This window comes from Ostrinia furnacalis, unplaced genomic scaffold, assembly GCF_004193835.3.
Source record: "Ostrinia furnacalis isolate ACB-3 unplaced genomic scaffold, ASM419383v2 OfSCF0651, whole genome shotgun sequence".
NCBI lineage: Eukaryota > Metazoa > Arthropoda > Insecta > Lepidoptera > Crambidae > Ostrinia > Ostrinia furnacalis.
Window position 1 is genome coordinate 228,777 of NW_021130890.1, and position 21,101 is coordinate 249,877.

At 37.0% G+C, this 21,101-nt stretch overlaps 1 protein-coding gene across 1 annotated transcript in view; it reads right to left on the bottom strand.

Moving 5' to 3' along the window:
• Positions 1-15,273, bottom strand: part of nrm (neuromusculin) — a 194,256-nt gene extending 178,983 nt beyond the window's left edge. Inside the window, exons 1-2 of the mRNA XM_028323573.1 lie at positions 15,269-15,273; positions 14,614-14,768 (exon numbers count right to left, since the gene is read on the bottom strand). Of these exons, the coding sequence (XP_028179374.1) occupies positions 14,614-14,768; positions 15,269-15,273 (160 nt within the window). The remainder of the gene's footprint in view (positions 1-14,613; positions 14,769-15,268) is intronic.
• Positions 15,274-21,101: the final 5,828 nt, after the last annotated feature.

Here is a 21,101-nt window from a genome sequence, read left to right on the forward strand (position 1 = left end):
ACTATCGATTCTATCGATTTAGTAAGTATGTATACCGAATAAATCATAATCGATTATTCGATTGCAATAATCGATTATATTGCTGAAAATAAGGAATTGAATTAACAATCAAATGATGGTAATCAATAAAATCGATTAATCGAATTGTTAATCGATAAATCGTTATTCGGCAATATCGATTAATAATCGGTCCGTGATCGATTATGCGACAACACTACAACTTAACTGGTAGAAATCCCATTGAAACATGACTGTGTTTACGTCATTTCTCTAAATGGTACCTAGGTATGGTCCTACGCTTATAATGTAGAACATGGTTTAAATATACCATTTGTTGGCCCCACTCCTGAACTGTTGGACATAATAATGTATAAATAACTTAATGTATTTAAAATGTAAGTAGATAAGTATATTAATTAATAATATTTTTTTGTTTGTGCAATAAAGCACTTATTACTATTACACATTATGTCAATTTCCAAGCAAACCCGGGAGTTTTTGGTAGTTATTTATATGAAAATATATTTCTGATATTAAATCCTAACAAATAATAGTAGTTACATTTCTGTTGGTTTTACGCCCAGATTCCATAGAAAAGTGCCCATCATCCTTTACAAATGACTGTACATTTCTCAGGTTACCTTATCTAGTTACAGTAAAGTAGAATTTGAAACGTTTTACAATTTATTATGTTTACTCAAAACATGTCAAAGCTTGAAAGCTCCGCTTTATAGCTTTTAGATAAACATAAAAATTGCATGTTCACAAGCTCTTTATTTACGTACTTGCTAATATTGCTGTTTCTGTGAAGGCTGTGTTTACATTATTTATTTTAGATGGCAATAACTCTGTTTGAGAACTGAAATGAATTTTTAGTAGCAAACGGAGAACTAAGTAGATATTTTACCTATTTTGTTTTCTTTTTGCTACCTTGTGGGGTTCCGTAGTCCTCACCAGAAACCCTTTTTACCGCCTGCCTGGCTTGGTGACCATCCAATAAAAACGTTCGTCTTTCAAAAACCGTTATAAAAACTACCTATCCTACGTTTTAACCCCATATAAATCAGTTCAGTAGTTTAATTGTGAAAAGGGAACAATAGATTTACAGACAGACACTTTCGTAATAATATTTATTAGTACGGATAGAATTTATATTTTTTTACTGATCTAAAGTAAACAAAAAGTTCACTCTTAAACCAAACAAAAAGTATTGTTTGCCAAATCGAATCGGCAAACCTTTTAAAGATTTAGTTTTACAATACAAACAAAACGCCTCAGACAGAATAATAAACGCAAAAAAACAAATGATACCTAAACCGTGGAAAAAGATCAAAGAGAAATATGGTGAAGGCAGAATCGAGCACACGTTTGAACGTTCTATAAATTTATAAAAAAAATATTGGTTTACTTGTCAATATATTTTTAAGAAAAAGTCGACGTTTTTGCCTATAGGGTAGTTTGATACATACCTACACCAGTCAAATGACTTAGTTTTTGAGAGCTGTCAAATCTTGACTCTCCCAGAGATTTTGTATAGAGGGAAGTCACTAGTGCGCGTACCCACTTAATTTGACTAGGTATAAAATTTATTTCACACTGAAATGCAAACCCATTTTCAGGGCTAGAATGAAATTTTTTTAATCAAGTTGTCTCTATACTAATTAATAGTGTCATTAACTAGTTTTCGAGGCTTTGCCAAACAGTGGGCAAGGCCATTTAGTATATTACAAAAGTATCATGATGTGAAGACACTCGATCGTACTGCCACACGTAGTTTTCCAAAGCTTTTTAAAATCTAATTTTAAATATATTTGTACTTATAGACGTTTGACAATACAGTGACAGTGGAAGCTTTTAGTTTCAAACAGCTTGTTTAGCTTTTCCTAAGTTTAATAAAATTTGATAAAAACAAAGTTTTTCTACATTTGAACCGTAACCACGGAACCCCAAGAACCAAGATGGCGGCGCATACAAATTTCAATTATCCAGCGACACCTGGTGTTTGAATATCGAACGAATCATTACAATAACAAATACCATTTGTTTTGCACCGTTACTGTTAATTGAAGAACGGGGGGAAAGAAAATACGTCTCTTTTTACTGAATAAAAAGGTTTTATGGATTACCGAGTGTAGGCTGCCGATAATTGTGCTGTGTTGATGTTTACTGATTTGAATTCTTTTGTTTTGTTTTGTTTTGTTTATGAAAGGTGTTGTTTGTAGAGACTAGCTTAGTACCTTACTTATTCGCAGCTGATGTTTTTGTAGCATAGTTTTCAAAGAAGTCAACGTTTTGGTATACATTGTATATTGATAGATATTTAGTTAACACCATGTGCGATTGCGGTCAAATACCTGCCTGCCTAAAGTAGTGAAAGGTATTTCATTTTTATTATTGACGTTCTTAACCATAAATAGTGCAGGTAACTATAATGGACGTCATCGTAAAGGTAGCAAGAAGGCGCTGGACGCAGGCCGCTACCAACCGGGCAACATGGAAAGCATTGGGGGAGGCCTATGTTCAGCAGTGGACGTCCTATGGCTGAGATGATGATGATGAACTATAATGTCAGAAATTAAAATTAATAAATAGGTATGAAACTGTATGTGTATGCAAACTACACAAAAATTGGTTTGGTGAAAGTAAGAATTGTTTAATAAATACAGTACCTAAATAGAAAAGATAGTTGAGATCAAACACAGATCTGACCTGAAAAAGGAAAACACTAGTAGCTAAACCGACAAACATCGTGCTGTCATAAAAAATAAACCCAAAGGAATCCCTGATCCATAGAAAAAACAAAGTATTTTTTCCGAATCGGAAAAATTTCCAGGAAACATTTCCATTTTTCCCAACGTCATCCTTCCAACGAATATTCGAAATAAATATTTTGCGAATTAGTTCAGTCAGTGAGCGAAGCAATATTGAAAATATTTGGTATTTATTTGTTATTTTTAAACCAGCCGTCTGTTTGAAAATTACAAAAAAGCTACATACGAACTGACGGGTATTTTAACCAGTTATACCTGAAGATTAACTAAAAAATTGATTTCACTTCAATTCTAAATAATAATACTATTTCATGCAGAATGTCATGTTTTCGTTCGTTTCAGTCGAATGACGTCCACTGCTGGACAAAAGCCTTCCCAAGGATTTCCACAAAGTCCGTTTCTGCGCCGCCCGCATCCAGGCACCTCACGCAATTTTCACCAGATCGTCGGTCCACCTAGTGGGAGGCCTGCCCACTCGTGCTCGGCTCGTGGTCGCCTCTCGAAACTTTTCTGCCCCAGCGGCCATCAGCTCTAAGAGCTATGTGCTCCGCCCACTGCCACCATCTTTACATCTACCAAACTTCATCAAAATCGGTTCAGTGGTTTAGGCGTGAAAGCGTAACAGAAATACAGAGTTACTTTTGCATCCATACTACTCGTAATACTATAAAGCTGAAGGGTTTCTTTGTTTGCTTGAAACTGCTAATCGCGGGTACTACTGGGTCCGATTTGAAAAAATATTTTTGTGTTAGATGGTCCATTTATCGAAGCTATAACATTACCCTACAGCCAATAGGGGCGGAGCACTAAACAAAAATGTGGCAAAACCGGGAAATATTATTCAAACTATTTTCACACGAAGTCGCGGGGCACATCTACTTTATAACATTAAGTAGGGATTATAAATGCTACCGTAGTCACAGTCATAGCGATTCCTGCAGATTTCCAGTACAATTCCCTTATTTTCCCAGGACTTGAGACGGTCCTGGAATACAAAGTAACGTGTGATTTGCCAATCCAATAGCCTACGTAGACAAAAAAATCTCTAGGAGAGAATTGAATTTAAATCGTTCGTGGACGGTCGGTCTTGAATAATGGATGGAGGAGAGCCAGTGATCGCATAATGTGTATTTGTGTTGAGTTTATTTTGAGATGCTTGTGACATAGAGAGGTAAGTGTACCTACTATTATAGAGAGGCTGGGCGGTACTGAGAAATTCGTAGTTTAATCAATTCTCCACAAAACATAACCGCGGGTTTCGTCGTTGAAAATGAGAAGGCAGTTCAGCATAATTGCATAAAGCATTCAGTACAAACCAATGGAAAACTGACAAAAGTACGTTAGATTGAAGGAAAATAGAACAATTGTGTGGGGGAACATTCTTTCCAGAAGCACGTGTATTTATACCTACTTTCTCATAAGTGCATTCACTCGCAAAGTGCGATAAGTAATGATAATATTTGCGTAAGCAAAGTCAAAGGCAAAAGCTGTTTTAACGTGACTTGGCCCACTTTTTGCTTGGTCCACGGGTTACGTGGCTGGTTTGAATTTTTCAACAGTTTTTCTTCCAGTCACTGGGCCCACCTTCAATGTTATTTTAATAAATTAAACACCAAATCAACAAAATTCTACTTTAGAATCTGAGCGGTGAGCCTAGTAAATAGTGACTGAGTTTCTTGCGCAGCTTCTTCTCAGCACTGGCCCATTTATTGTCCTGAAGCTGTGGTAGGGTTAATACTGGGATGTGTAAAAGTGCTTTATTTAAGCCTATTAACAGAAATAAATGGGCTTTATGAGTTTTTTTATCTATTTAAAAATTCTAACCAGCAACTTGGCCCATGGACCAAGCTAAAAGTGGGCCAAGTCACTGGAAGACTCGTTCTAACAACGCATCACACCAATCGTAACAAATCGCAATGCATCATGTTCACTGCGCTGTACCGGCCAAGCTTCCTGCTACGCTACAACGCTACACAACGCCATGAAATACATTTGATATAGTACTTCCTTCCGGTGGAGTGTAGCGCAAAAATGCTTTGTAGCCTCCAAAGGAGCGTATCAAAATGCATTTTGTTGAAGAAATGTTTTAGTGTAATTTGAATTGTGTAGGAAATGTAAAAAAGTTGGAAACAAAGGTGCATTTCGCTGCCAAGATTTTTATAGCAATTTAAACGTTATGTGTAACACAATTAATTTTATGTAACTGAAATAATTACAATTTTAGTAATTCAATTCATCTTCTGGAGGTTTAAGGGGGCTGTTTAAAACCCCTACACCTGTAGGCCTAGGATGCGCGCCGCGATAAGCGGTTATTACGCCATTTTATTGATTTTTTGCATACATTTTGACGTCGATAAAGTATATCAGGGCGCGCAACCTAGCCCGGCAGGAAACAAATATGAAACGTCAATCCCAACTTAATATTATAAATGCGAAAGTAACTCTGTCTGTCTGTCTGTCTGTCTGTCTGTTACACTTTCCCGCTTAAACCTCGCAACCGATTTTGATGAAATTTGGCATAGAGATAGTTTGAGTCCCGGGAAAGAACATAGGATAGTTTTTATCCCGGTTTTTGAAACAGGGACGCGCGCGATAAAGTTTTTCTGTGACAGACAAAATTCCACGCGGGCGAAGCCGCGGGCGGAAAGCTAGTAGATTTATAGATAGCGAACCAATATCTTCAGTCTAAAAAAAATGGTATTCTCAACATCGTCCTTTTAAATTGTTTAAATACTTAGTTATAGAACAAGTCAAGTCGATTGTCCGCAAAACTAATTCAAATACATGCTTGGGAGGCACATTTTATATCCCACTAAAGTCTGTTCACCGAGAGTTGATAAAAAAAAATATCAGAGGTTCTAAACTCATTATAAATTGCGGCCCGCTAATTATTTTTGTCGATATAATGAAGAAGTTGGTAGATTATTTGGCCTGGCCTTTTTTTTGACCTGGATTCTCGGCTCGGTTACAATTTAATTTTGGACTACCATTTATAAGAATGTTCTAAAAATACCAATTATCTACCAAAATCTACTAAACGATTTCGCACTACTAAATCATCGTTCTCTTTGCCTCAAATCTACCAAAAAAGTAGAAATCTACTAAAAGTGGTCACGCTGTGGCCGCCGCCGCCCGCCGGCCGGGGCGCTTGACGACAGCTGCGTGGCTCGTACCATGGTACTCAGTGCGCGTTGTGACAAACGACGCCCGCCGACAACGACGTAAGCGACAGTCGCTATTGCAAGACATTTCATAATATTTATCAACTCTCGGCGAACAGACTTTAGGTGAATCGACGATCTACTGAAGTTNGTACTGAAGTTCACGGGAAGTATACCTAGATGCGGGCAGCGCAGGAAAAGTCGTTGTGGAAATCTTTGAGGAAGGCCTTTGTCCAGCAGTGGACGTCATTAGGATGAAACGAACGATTAGAAGAAGATTGAATAAAAAAATATTAAATACTTGATCCCTTTTTACCCCCTTAGGGGTTAAATTTCCCGTCTTAGTGAGCACCTACGTTCTAAAAGGAACCCCCATGCAAAATTTGAGACTCCTAGCACTTGTAGTTTCTGAGATTTCGTGATGAGTGAGTGAGTCAGTCAGTGACCTTTCGGTTTTATAGATCATCATCATCATTTCAGCCATAGGTCTTCCACTACTTTGGGGGAGGCCTAAGTTTTCCATGTTAAGTTGGTAGCGGCCTGCGTCCAGCGCTTCACGATAGGGCAGCAAGGTTCTGGAATGGAGGACGCGTACCAGAAAACGCAGCGTGGGATGTCCACCCACAAGGTGGACCGACGACATCGTAAAGGTAGCTTTTCTATATAGATATAAAAACATATTATTTTATTTGTAACCTCTCCAGCATCGTGCCTTAATAACCTTGAAAGTATCGGCGAAGTAAAGTGACAAATTGTTCGTCGTGTCTCTCAAGCGGCGGGATCAAAGGCCGCCGCTCCTTTGATTATGCCGGCATGTAATTACAGTGTAGAATTACAGCGCCTGTAATTTAGTTTTCATTTGAAAGCCGATAGTGGGATTTGACTATTCAGGAAATTGGCTGAGCTGTAATAAATGGGACTATTATTACTAGAGGCAATATTAGTTTAATAGGATAACATTTTTTTAATCTTCTTTATAAGTTACTAGCTAAAATAATGATTTCTGCCTTTGCAACATTTTTCATCGGAAATCCGCTCGTAATGATATCGTAGCATGACGTAACGTTATACAGGGTGTTAGGTAAATGGTACCTATATCAAGTGGACCCTAGCCATGTTAACATAAATGCATTAATAAATAGCGTAGTATAGTGAAGTCAGAGATTTAGTATCATCATTTTGGAAAAAAAAATTCATACATACTTATTCGATTCTAAAAATATTGTTTTGTATGAAAATTTAAAAAAATATGTTTGCCTATATCCGTTGTTGATTCACAGTACAAAATATGTTAGTTTGTGACCAGATGGTGTTGTAGAATTTCCAAATACATTATTATTACTTTATTTTTATATTGTATTATTATTCTCCTGAAACAAACCCTTCACAAAACTACAAAATATAGAGCTTCCAATACAAAAGCTTCCGCGAAAGCAAGTGTACTGTGCACCGGAAGGAACAAGTAATAGTTCAACCGGTTTTCTGACTTGGTACGCACGATGGAACTAAAATGATGTATGCTCTCAAACTGGTACGGGAATGTAGTGTAACACGTATTTAGAAACAGAATGTAATGTTGAGATTCATATGTTATTGTTAGGTATACATAATGGTTAAATAACCCTCCTTCTGATGCAGTCGGCTAAAAATCTCATTTATTATCTGTAAATAGGCTCTCAACAAGCACTTTTACACATTCCAACTCTATCAATTACTTCTACTTAATTACTTAGTTCTAATTTATAGATAGAGCGTCTCGTAGTGCAGGGAAAAGTTGAGGGCACCAGACCACGTGGTAGATCACCAATGAGATGGACGGACCAGATCAAGGCCGCAACTAAGTGCTCGGTTAGCGAAAGTACCAAGAAAGTTGCAGTCCGCGAGGAATGGCGCCGTATTACGAGGAACATCACTCTGAATCGTGATTCAAAATGATGACCACGACCACTCTGACAAGAGTGTACCGACTGAGAAGAAAGAATTTATAGATACTTCATTGCATTGTTGCTTATTGTTAGCCCTAATGTATATTTTGTGGACGTAAGATCTTATAAAGTGAATAGTTACCAAAAACATTTTATTGATCCTATTGGACCAGCAAGTAATAACTCAAAATTTACTGGATTTTCAGGGCTAACGTGTTTTATGGTCAACAGACAAGACACGAGCTTGAAAGTTTTGGTTAATGTTATTTTGTAACTAAATTATTTAGTTTGCGATCACCTACGGCAAAAAAATAAAACGCTCGAAACCTTTTGCAAAAAAACAAAACAAAAATTTCGATTAAATTTCGTATCGAATCATAAGTTCATGAATTTACTGCAAACAATGTTTCGATATAATTGAAAAAAAAGTAGCTCACATTTATTATGTAACGATCACTACCAGCTTTTATTTACGATGGCAATTATGTCAATTTTCGAAATAAAAACGCAATTTAAATATCAGATACATACTGTAATGCCTTATTTATTAAATAGAGACATAACAACAAAACTGATACTTCTTGTTCTTGTGGCGACAACAAACCTACACAGTGTCAGCCCAAAACTCCGCCACAAGAGTGGCGTTGTCAGCCTTCATGAAATCTTCCTGCGTGCAGTTGATTGGGCACGCAGGGCACGACATCATGTGCTTCAATACTGAGCAAGATAAAGTTAGTATATGTTACGATATTTCTACAATATTTTATCACCACAGAAATAGTTATTTCTTCTCATTCCGACTTGGGGTAGCCGAAGTGACAAATTACACAAAGAATCCTGTAGAACCACATTTTAATTCAAGATGGGACGGCGCTGACGATGCTTCTTTCAATATTTTCTTAAGAATTTCCTCCTTTACAGGCCACGATGCGACTCGAATAAGATATTGAAAATGTTACTTTTCCCTGAAAATTACGTCTTTTACGATGATTAATATAATAAAGATTCGACATTAATACATTCAACACTAATCAGAAAAGTTCAATCTTTTTGGGGCATTATCGTTTTTCATAACCTATGCCTGCCTCCGTGTGACATCACCCATAACCAGTGTGAGTGCGAGAGGAAACGTGATATGAACTTTTTTATTATTACACCGCCTGGCACGAGTCTTTGCGCTGAGTATAACTTCTAGCTTTTTTATCAGAATATAACCCGTAAATTTTTAACAATAAATAAATAACCCTTAACCACTTTGCACCTATGTTTATGACGAATAAATAATTAAACATTTTCATTTCATTGAGGAATCGTAAAAATTCTGAAAAAATCGCTATTTCTAAAACGCCTCAACCAACGGCGGCTGTATCAAGAAGTTTCTCAAAGAGTTGGATTAAACCCTCCCCTGAAATATGTCCCTACAAAATAGGGGAGCTTTTTAATTTTCTCCTGGCAAACTTCTCGAAGTGGTAATTTGATTAAACTACCCCAAGGTTTATTTGAAGATGGGAGATTTAAATTGGATGTATAATTAAAGTGGTTACACATAACTTTTGTAATCTTTTTCTAAGCTATTTTTAGATTTATCTTCGTACGCGTGAAAATAGTTTGAATAATATTTCCCGTTTTTGCAACATTTTTCTTTACTGATCCGCCCTGATTGGCCGTTCGTTCGTTTGTTCATTTCAGCCGAAAGACGTCCACTGCTGGACAAAGGCCTCCCCTAAGGATTTCCACAAAGACCGGTCCTGCGCCGCTCGCATCCAGGCACCTCCCGCGACCTTCACCAGATCGTCGGTCCACCTAGTGGGAGGCCTGCCCACGCTACGTCTTGGCTGTAAGGTGATATTATAATATAACCTAAAGCCGTCCTCAATAAATGGAGCTATTCAACACAAAATATTTTTTCAAATCGGACCAGAAATTAGCGCGTTCAAGCAAACAAACAAACTCTTAATCAAAATATTAGTTTAAGTGCTTGTTCACAGTAGTAACCAAATTAACGTGGTATTTGTTATTATAAATCAATGTAGATAACCTAGGGTGATATTTACACATAAGACGAACTTAACCCCATAAGTCGTTCTCTACCAGTTAACCTTTTATTTATCCTCAGATAAACCAACCCACACTTAAGGGTTGTACACGATCCAAGCTAAATTTAACATCTTAAGCACTTGCAATAGGGTCTGTTTTCCAACAAAAACGTGTTGTACAAAAATTAACCTTGAACCCTGTAATCCCTTTAACAATGCCCTCAGCCGTTTAGGGCAATTCCAAGCGGCCCTTGAATATTTATCATCTGAGCCCTTTCTCGCAATTCTGTCAAGGAAGAGCCGTGTTTTAAGACGTTTCTTTGGTTTGCTATTGTTACATTATTGGGAATGACTGATTGATTTAAGCTTCAACCATACCAATCGCCATCGCCGGCGCGATCAAAGGCCAATGATATTTATTTATATTAACCGGCAGACAGTGGTGACTGAGTTTGTTGCGGCGCTTCTTCTCAGCACTTGTCAAATGTTGGTCTCGAAGCGCTGGTAGGGTAAAAAGATTATGATACATGTAGAGGCTCCTTAAGAGCAAAATGACGATTTGTAAGGACTATAATAATATAATAGTCTATACAAATAAAGAAATGTTCACTCTGAATGATAGGTCGCGCGACCTATGATAGTTTACGCGACCTGTCATTGGCCTTTGATGGCGATCTGCACGCGTTGGTATGGTTGAAGCATTTTTGGATTCTTCTTATTGTCTTGTCGACAACATACCTACACAGTGTCAGCCAAAAACTCCGCTACAAGAGTGGCGTTGTCAGTAGCATTCATTAAATCTTCCCGCGAGCAGTTGTTTGGGCACGTAGGGCACGACATTATGTGCTTCATCAACTGCAATTAAAACCGCAGAAAAAGTGTGCTTATGCCCGTTTTCACCATCAATCCCTAATTTTTAAGTGGCTCTATGGTAACAGTGATCCCTATATAGATCTCTAATTTTTAAATGACCCCTATGGTATGGGATTGATGGTGAAAACGGGCATTACTCTCGTAATATTGAAAGAAGATAATACCAAAACAATACTATTATTGTATGAGCTTATTCAGATAAAAAATCACTAACTAAACCGGAGATTTTGGTCGCACAGTCAAGCTTTCAGACTACTAAGACTAACGCCCGTATTCACAAACGATGCTTGCTTAAGTGAAGCAGCAAATCGAACGCACAGCGTTGAATAGAGCTCGTGAGCACGTGATTGGTTCGTGTATCACCCTATGCGTCCACGCGCACAGTGAGACCTCATAGTAATGTTTGTGAAAACGGGCGTTATAGTGTTTTCTCAAAAAAAATAATCTTTTGTACATTGAAACACCCTGATTTGATTGAATTATCTAGATTTGCACTTCACAAATTCCCAAAATCTTTGCATTACCCTCCTGGCGTTGTCCAGAACCCTTGTAAAGGCTCCCTTAAATCAGAATATTGAGCAATTTGCCGCGGGCTTCGAACCATGAGAATTTTTCTCCCCGTTGCCATTTTACTATTAAAATTGGACATTAGTATGCTAATTTTGTAAAATCGATCAGACTGTAGTGTCAATGAATATTAATGGCTGATCTCTCGTTATTTTGAACTGATTTTCGAGGGTTTAAAATTACTATTTGGTTAAGTTAAGGGTTCAAAGAGAGGTTAAAGCGATCGCATAGAAATTTGATTTTGATGTACATAAATTAGTTAAGATTGGGGGATAAGTCAGTTATAAAACCAAGGATGGGCTTTGATCACCAAAATTTCGTAAATAAGTTACTTACTTATTTAATTTGAAATCGATTAATTTCTTGATGTTATGATGGGGTCAAATTAGAAGTAATAGAATAATTACGATGTAAATTGTTTTGCTCACATTCTTCGATTTCTTTAAAAATTTGTAAACTTGTTTTAAGTAAGTAAAAGTAAGTAAATAAAGGACTTTTTGATTACAAGACGCTTTTGCATAATTTGATTCTTATTTAGGTATTATAATAAGCAGACAGTCTGCAGATTTCAAGATTATTAGTTTTTCTTAATTTTCAAACGTTTAATTTTTGTTTTGTAAAATGAGTCGTATTACCTATTAATTATTAGCCCGACGGATTAGCAAGCTGAAGTGGCAATGGGTAGGGCACATAGTACGCAGAAGTGACGGCCGATGGGGCAGAAAGGTTCTGGAATGGAGGCCGCGCACCGGAAAACGCAGCGTGGGACGTCCACCTACAAGGTGGACCGACGACATCGTAAAGGTAGCAGGGAAGCGCTGGACGCAGGCCGCTACCAATCGATCAACATGGAAAGCATTGGGGGAGGCCTATGTTCAGCAGTGGACATCCTATGGCTGAAATGATGATGATGATGATGATTTAAATACTTAGCCTACATTAACACGTATTTTCTACACCTATCTCATACGAAGTCCTAATATAATATCGCCTATTCCGTTAAATAGGTATTATATTGCTTCCATGATATCGTTTATCGAGCTCATAGTTCACATACACTGTGCCTACAATATCTTTTATCTCGATACACTAGTGATGGGAGATGATCGATAACCAAAACTTATTATTTCAAATAACTTGAAAAAAATTGAATTGCCGCGGCCGGGGGGAATTAAACTAAAGATTTAAAAAAATAGTTTGAGGTGCGACTCTTAACGCTAGGAATATCGTTTTAAATTCAAGTTTATCTTTTGATCACCAATCGCAGCAATACGAGCCAATTTAAAAACAATACCTACTGTTTTTTCGATTGACCCGATCAGAAATAAAAATTAATCTCTGGATTTTTCTTAACCATAGACGAATTGCCACGCGCCATTTTGACATTCAACATCGCCAAGTTTGTCAAAGTCAAACGGTATTTTCTATGGAACTGAGGTCCACAGCATGGTTAAAGTGGCAGTCCTTTACTACAAAAAAACTTATTAAACTTAATTTAATCATTAAATTATTATTTGTTTTGTTTATCTACCAAGAGGAAGCTCTGAATGTATCGATGCTAAACTATCGACATAACTACTAAATCTAAACTATCAACATATTCCCCGCACTATATCGGAACACACGTAATAATACGAAGACGTTGGATATGAAACTCTAAACAACGGATCGGTCCAATAAAATATCTTTGGACCATTTCTTCATACAAAGAGCGTATATTTATCCCGGCGAAAGAGACGGAGATATACAATTGGGTGTGTATGAAAGGGACAGCACGTGGCACCTCGGGCTATGGGAGGCAATATCTTGAGATAAAGCTTGGATGCGAATAGAGAAATGTTTTTCTGGATCTTTAGGTTCGGTTTATAAATATAGTAATAATTGGTTTGTAAGAATATTGGTTATTTTCTAAGATGGGTGAGAAACGTAATGGTAAGCACTTTATTATAGAAAATCTAATTATAAAAATGAATCGTAAAATGTGTTGGTAAGCGCTTAACACAACAACGCCTGTTCCTTGAAGTCCAAAGTACGGCGAGAAAAGTTCGAAAATTTTCCGGTAAAACCCTAAAAAAAACTTGAAACTTCACCTCTAAGAGGATGAAACGGGATCCACGCGTACGAAGTCGCGGACGGCCGTTAGGTGAAGATAAAAGTGATAATTGTATTTTTAATTTTTGTATATTATTTACGTGCAAAAAATAGTAAAAAGTATGCAGGTAGTATTTCAATTGTAATTGTATGCTGTACACTTCAACTTTGTATCTGTGTGTGTAACTTTATTTGCTTTTTAGGGCACCTAAGTATTTGGCGTACCTACTTACTCAGTGAAAATTTGAATTCATCTTTAACAATGAACTATTTTCAAACCTCTCTAAGCTAAATTTTAACTACATTTTAAGTAGGTACCTAGATGATGATTGCCATGTGGAAAGGGACAAAAGTTCCCTTTAAAATAAAACCAATTTTCAAAGATTAGAAAGAAAATGACTGTCTCAGCTTTCTATAGAATTTTCGCTCAATCAATAAACCCACCTAAATAATCATCAATCATGAAGGCCCAAAGGTATTCAAAAACCCTAATAAATATCAAACAAAGTCACTTACTGTAGTTATGGAAGTCTGTGACCTACACTGAGTTGCAGTTCTCCCTAACGTAAAACAACAAAAACCCTAATGATCATAAACCAAAGTCACATTTAACGTGGTCAAGCGCCGCATAAAGTAAAGTCACTTACTTTAAGTGTGGAAGTACGTGACCTGCATTGAGTTGCAGTTCTCCCTAATAAAGATATACGTAAAACCACAAAAACCCTAATGATCATAAACCAAAGTCACTTTTGACGTGGTCAAGCTCCGCATAAATGAAAGTCACTTACTGTAAGTGTGGAAGTCGGTGACCTACACTGAGTTGCAGTTCTCTCTACGTAAAGCAACAAAAACCCTAATGATCATAAACCAAAGTCACTTTTGACGTGGTCAAGCGCCGCATAAAGCAAAGTCACTTACTGTAAGTGTGGAAGTCGGTGACCTACACTGATTTTCAGTTCTCCCTACGTAAAACAACAAAAACCCTAATGATCATAAACCAAAGTCACTTTTGACGTGGTCAAGCTCCGCATAAATGAAAATCACTTACTGTAAGTGTGGAAGTCTGTGACCTGTATTGAGTTGCAGTTCTCCCTAATAAAGATATACGTAAAACCACAAAAACCCTAATGATCATAAACCAAATTCACCTTTGACGTGGTCAAGCTCCGCATAAAGGAAAGTCACTTACTGTAAGTGTGGAAGTCGGTGACCTGGACAGTATTGCAGTCCTCGCCAACGTGAAGATAGGTGATCTCGCATCGGTAGACGCCCTCGTCCTCAGCCTTCACGTGGTTGATGACCAGCTCCGCGTATGTCGCGTTAGGGACGTGCGATATCGATATCCTGGAACAAAAGACATAGATACAATAAAAAAAAAATATCTTTGGACAATCTCACACAGCGCCATCTAGCCCCAAAGTAAGCAATTAATGTGCTTGTGTTATGGATGCTAGCTTAACGGATATACTACTTATATACTTTTTTTTAAATACATACATATTATACATAGTAACACCCAGACCCGTCACAGAAATTAAAATTCATCATTTCAATTTCTGCCCGGCCGGGAATCGAACCCGGGACCTCTCGGCATAGTAGTCCGTTCTGAACCACTACACCAAACGGCTGACATGTCCAGATGGATTAACCTTTATTATACAAAATCCAAAAATCTAGATCGTTTATTGTTTGCAAGTAGAGCACTTTTACACGTCCCAACCCTATCACAATACAATACACCACACAAATCAAGGAAAAGAAATACACACAGAGAAGGCACAATTTTAAGTTATTTAAAATTTGTCTAGCAAATTTATTTCCTGCAATGAAATGAGGAGTGCTACCCCATTTGTGTATGTTTTCTTGTGAAACAATCGTACATTTTGTTACTCCAATTATAATGTGTAACACAAACGGTAGTCCATATTTTTTATAAATAAAGAAACGCCATACTGTGAGTTATATGCGTAAAGGCTGGCACAAAATTTTTTTACCGAGTTCTTGAGCTAGCCTAACTCGCCAAAGGCTACCCTACGTTAATTTATAAAATATGCCACAATACGTACCAAATCCACGAACAAATAAGCACCTAATCACTTTACACTTTAAAACACAAAAAAAGATTTATTTTAAAACTGGATTGAATTACGTTAATGTTCATATTAATACCAGAGCCAAAAATAATCAAAAACAAAGATCACCAGCTGAATTTCTTACTGACCGTTGAAAATCTATTCGATATCAAAATTGGTCTACCCTCTTTATATATTTTTTTTAGTTCCACCCTGGTACACTATTTCACATTTTCACTTCTCACTCGAAGTTATATCACTTATTGCACTCTTCAGTGACTTTGTGTTATAGGCAGTATAAATAAGTAATTATTTAAACTCGCGTATTAGTAACTTATATTATTCCATACAATTATATTGAAATTAAACGTAATGTTAACGTAAGTATGATTAGTTTATTAAAGGAAGGACTTTATTCATACAGGGTGTTAAATCAACATTTTTATTTATTTGTTACGGTTTCAAAGTATTTTAAAATGATGTCGATTTCGCTAAATATGAATGAAATAAAACACTGAAAATGATGTATTCCGTAAAACCGCAAATTATTATTTTTCCAAGAATATTATGCCCATCTGAAAGTCAATGTTATTTTGTTGTTTGTACGCCAAATATTTGTGATACATTAACATGTTTTTATTAATGTTTCATAATGTATCTACCTACTCAGTACTCAAATGTATTTCGAAAAATATTTTCTCCAACCCTTCAATACCAACCAAAAGAGATTTTTTGATTCAATTAACACAAACAATTAACAACAGTGCCAGTGTTACCAACACTCAAAAAACAAACTATCACCATGACCGTTCCGTAAAACCAATCGGGAACCAATCAAACCTTTGCTAAGGGTTTCTTAATTACAATCCTGCAACTCATGGAACTATTTACTGGGGTTTCGTAGAAAATGAATAAGGAAAGTTGTATTTTGGGGGGTAATTGAATGGGACAGGTTGCAGGGATTGATAGGTTAAGTTTTGTTTCCCAATTTGATGGTTCAGTACACATCAAAGCTAATGTTGAAAGAATCTTTCTCTATCTGAAATGTAGTTTTTTGTTTAGTGACGGTTTGATTCTAAGGCTGAATTGCACCATTCTACTTTGACTTTAACAAACATCAAAAATCTGTCAAACTCCATACAAAATACACCGATTACCTTTATAGTTACGGTTAAAATTGAGTGGTATAACTCAGCCTAAGCGTGTGGTTTATGTCATAAAGGATTTGCATTAATTTTAAACAATTTCTTTGATTAAAAAATATTATTAGCTAGCTAAGTATATGATTGAGTTTCTTGCGCTGTTCTTAAGCACTGGCCCATTTATTGCCCCGAAGCAGTGGTAAGTTAATACAGGGTCGTGTAAAATACTTTTGACCAGCTTACTTGCAAAGATTTTTTTTCATAGATTTTAGAAATATGGTTTTTGTTTGTGTAAATTTTAAAAGTTGCTCTGATTTTGCTTAAAAATACACTTTCCATTTTTAAAATATATGTAATTACCTACTAATTTTAGGATAAAGACGCATCGTAACATCTTTGCGCTGAATATCATTTCTAACTAAATACCATACACAAAATCCTCCCAAGCTCTCAAGTTAACCACCAAAGTTGTCTAAAGTTAATCCGTAGCTTTCAATCTGAGCCAAAACGTCTCCGTGTGTACACTCAGCAATACAACTTCACCTGAGACTGCATCTTATTGACGCTGGATCGCCGAGTTGACAAGTTAAACACAGGTGAGGTAGAACAGCCAGCTCAGTCCGTCAGGATCAAATCAAATCAAATATAGACTAAGAGCTAGTGAACGCCAGACCTACGACATTTTATAAAAGCTGAAAGTTTGTCAGTGTGGGCAACACTATAGGTTAGAATGCTGGTGAATCATGAAGTTTGGGTCATCGTGGCTTTGGCAGCTATCCTAAAAAAAACTGTTTGGCAAGGAGTTGGAACTGTCAAATCTATCTGGCTGATGTGTAAACAACTTCTAATCATTACCCAACGCTGACAAACTTTCAGCTTTTATAAAATGACGTAGGTCTGGCGTTCACTAGCTCTTAGTCTAATCTAAGTACGATGTCAGGTTAGGACTTCTACCCCCTTATTAATAAAAGTTACACCCTAGTTGAACTCGAACTTGAATTTAGTATGGAAATATTATTTTAATCCAGTGTTCATCCTAGGTGTAACTGTTTATTAATAAGGGGGCTAAAGTTGACCAGTGGAATTTTGTTTCGGGATTTTTCTGTCTCTTCCGCAGTCTATCATTATCACCAGGTCAATTTTAGTCTCCATAAGTAGCAGGAGGATGAACGTATCTAATTTATCAGAGGCAAAAAAAAGGATTTAGTCACAGCCCCTGGTAGGATGGTAGGATAGGCAAGGGAGACCGCCATCTACAAGTCTGTCGTAACAAAGTGTGGCAATGTCACTAGTGATTAAATGCAATAAATATAATTTATAAACTTTCATGACTGCAGATTTATGAGAAGTATTTGCACCTCTGTCTGTACCTTTCTATGCAAATTCAACGAAACTTTAAATTTTTTCAAGGCTCTATTTGGACTTCAATGAATTACTTACATTACAGTTATATCATTTAGTGATTTATTTTTAACGTTTTTCAGCAAAATTATTTTGAAAAAAACTTTTAGTGAACTGGCTGTTCTCTCCGAGCAATTTGTGGAACATCAATTAATGTAATGGCATAAGTTTTGCGTCGGCAACTAAAACAGCGGTAACCGCCCAAATCTCGAGCTATTTCTGCCACAAAGCATCAATATCCGAAAATGTAGCTTTAGGCCTGACTTCCACAAAGGCGAAGCGGAGCAGAGAAGTGTTTTTAATAATAAATAAACCAATCGTTCGTTTCAGCCGAAAGACGTCCACTGCTGGACAAAGGGCTCCCCCAAGGTTTTCCACAAAGACCAGTCCTGCGCCGCCTGCATCCAGGCACCTCCCGCGACCTTCACCAAATCGTCGGTCCAGCTAGTGAGAGGCCTGCCCACACTAGGTCTTCCGGCTCGTGGTCGGCACTCCAGAACTTTTTAATTTTGTGTTTTCAATAACCAATAAGATTTCATTATTTATTAATAGTGACTGAGTTTCTTGCGCTGCTTCTTCTCAGCACTGGCCCATTGATTGTCCTGAAGCAGTGGTAGGGTTAATACTGGGACGTGTAAAAGTGCTTTTAAAAGCCTATTTGCAAAAATAAATGAGTTTTATAAGTTTTTTTAATGAGTTTTCCACATGTCCACTACGCTCCGCTTCGGTGGAAGTAGGTCAAGCGGAGAAGTGTCGGGCGGACTATTTTTTCTATAGAATTTGATAGCGGTGGCGGCACGGCGCAGAGTGGTGCGGAGTTGTGCGGAATGGTGCTGTGTATCATAGACAGCAATAGATTGACAGCTGACAGTTGTAGATCGTTTCATCCACGAAGACGTGCCCCACCAATTTTTAATCGAGGTAAGCGCGGGGTGCGGGGAGTTTGATCCGAGCAATCCGAGCGTCATTATTGTAGTGTGCGTGTGCACTCATGGATAATTTAGCGTGTACCGATAACATTCAAACATTAGCGGAAGAATGGTGGGGCGCGTCTTCGTGGATGAAACGATCTATACGCACAGCTCGCAAATTTTCTCTCGTCTCGTCTCCTCTCCGCTCTTCTCCGCTCCGCTCTCCGCATTAGTGGAAGCCAGGCCTTAGTATTGGGACCCGCTGTTTATTTAGTTCGTAACTTTGTAGGTGTTAAGTTACTACATTGTGCACTCGCTCACGCAAGTTTGCGTATATTGTGTAACGAATACCGCTTACAATGGGTTTCAGGATTAGTGACGTAGGTATAATTATATCTTTATCAATATCGTTTCAGCCGTATACTAAAATAATTACTTTAGTAGGACCATATTTAATTCTCTAAGAGTTTTTTTCGTACAAATACTAATTTTTCTGTTGTTTTTATTCTTTGCAAATAAGTAGAAAAAAAAAAATTAGTACTTTCTTTAAAGAGGTTTTGATCACTTTTGTATTTAGTTTCTTTAAGTTTTCACGCACAATGAATGTGTTAAGTAATTTTTATTTTTCTCAATATCTCAAGAACGTGACACTTTATGTACCATAAGAATATTATACCTACTTAAAATCTAAAATGGCGGCCATGTGGATATGTCACAAAGGCTCTAACCCCTTTCTAAACCACCTATTTTTTTCACCTGTATTTTTATAGCCTAAACGATGGATAAGAAACTTTACAATCACTTTTAAATAAAAGAAGCTGTACAAAAGTATTAAAAGACACCACAATACGGCGACAAGGGCGACATTAGCACTCAAGAAATCCAATCTTGGTTTCGCATACAAAGGCTGGAAAAAATCTCCTCGCCGGAACACTGGGAGTGGGCAAGTTGGGTTGGAGTTTTTATGATTAGGTTCCGTACATTATTTTAGTCGAATGAGATGAAATTACAATTACAACAAATATTTTTTTACAAATTACAATTTAAATTTTCAAATGCGGTTTTACTTTTTAATCCTACCACTGCTTCAAGACATATTAAAACACAAAGCAGCGCCTTTTTTCAAAGGTTTAAACGTATTATGACTAGCAATGACTGATGATGATGCATCTGAGTTTTGTATGTTTAATCCTTAGGTACTACAGGATGCTGTAGGTACAGTATCTTTTGTCAGGATCAATGTCTTACACTGACATTATAAAATAATGGCACATCTCCCATTATTAAATGCAAAATAAAGGTCATTTTAAGGCTCCTTTATTGCCCCACAGAACCCTAAAACTCCTGCAGTGTGCAGAAGAAAAAAGATCATGTCGCGACTCCACGCCCGGCAGGACTTGCTGGAACTTCCGAAGCTTTCCTTTTGTGCTTTTTAATTCGCAAAAGAAAATGATAAAAACGTTGCCCATGTTTTTTACTGCTATTGACTGGTTCTAAGAACGTTTACTGATCATTTATTTATGAGTATTTATCACTACATATTTATTATAAAACAAAGTCGCTTTCCTGCCTCTGTTTCTATGTATGCTTAGATAATAATAATAATAATAATAATAATAATAATAGGCCCACGAGGTGACCGCCATGTGGGATGTTGACTCGACGATCATTGTCCCGATAGTTGTCTCGGCAAACGGGCTAATAGCGAAGAGCTTCGACCAACATCTAAAGAAGCTCTCGCTAGATGGTTGGCTCAAGGGTCAGATTCAAAAGGCGGTGATCCTCAGCACGGCACGCATTGTCCGGAGGTTCCTCAGCCTGTGACCCTGACCACCGGTAGCCTGGGCCCTGCTCCGCTGCCAGCGGGTTAACTATTTTTAAGATTTTTGTTTTTATAATGTATTTTTATTTTTTGATAATAATTACATTGTAAAAAGAAAAAATTAAAAATAAGAAAGTAAGATGAATAAAGGAATAATAATAATAATAATAATATTATACCAGCTCTATAGCTGAGATGAAAAAATCGCAAACATATAAATAATAATAATAATTTATTCATCAAAATAAGAACATTATAAGAACTTATTATGCTAGAGTTTACATATATTTCAATAGTCTTTTGTAGCCTGAACTAGGTTAAAAACCTGT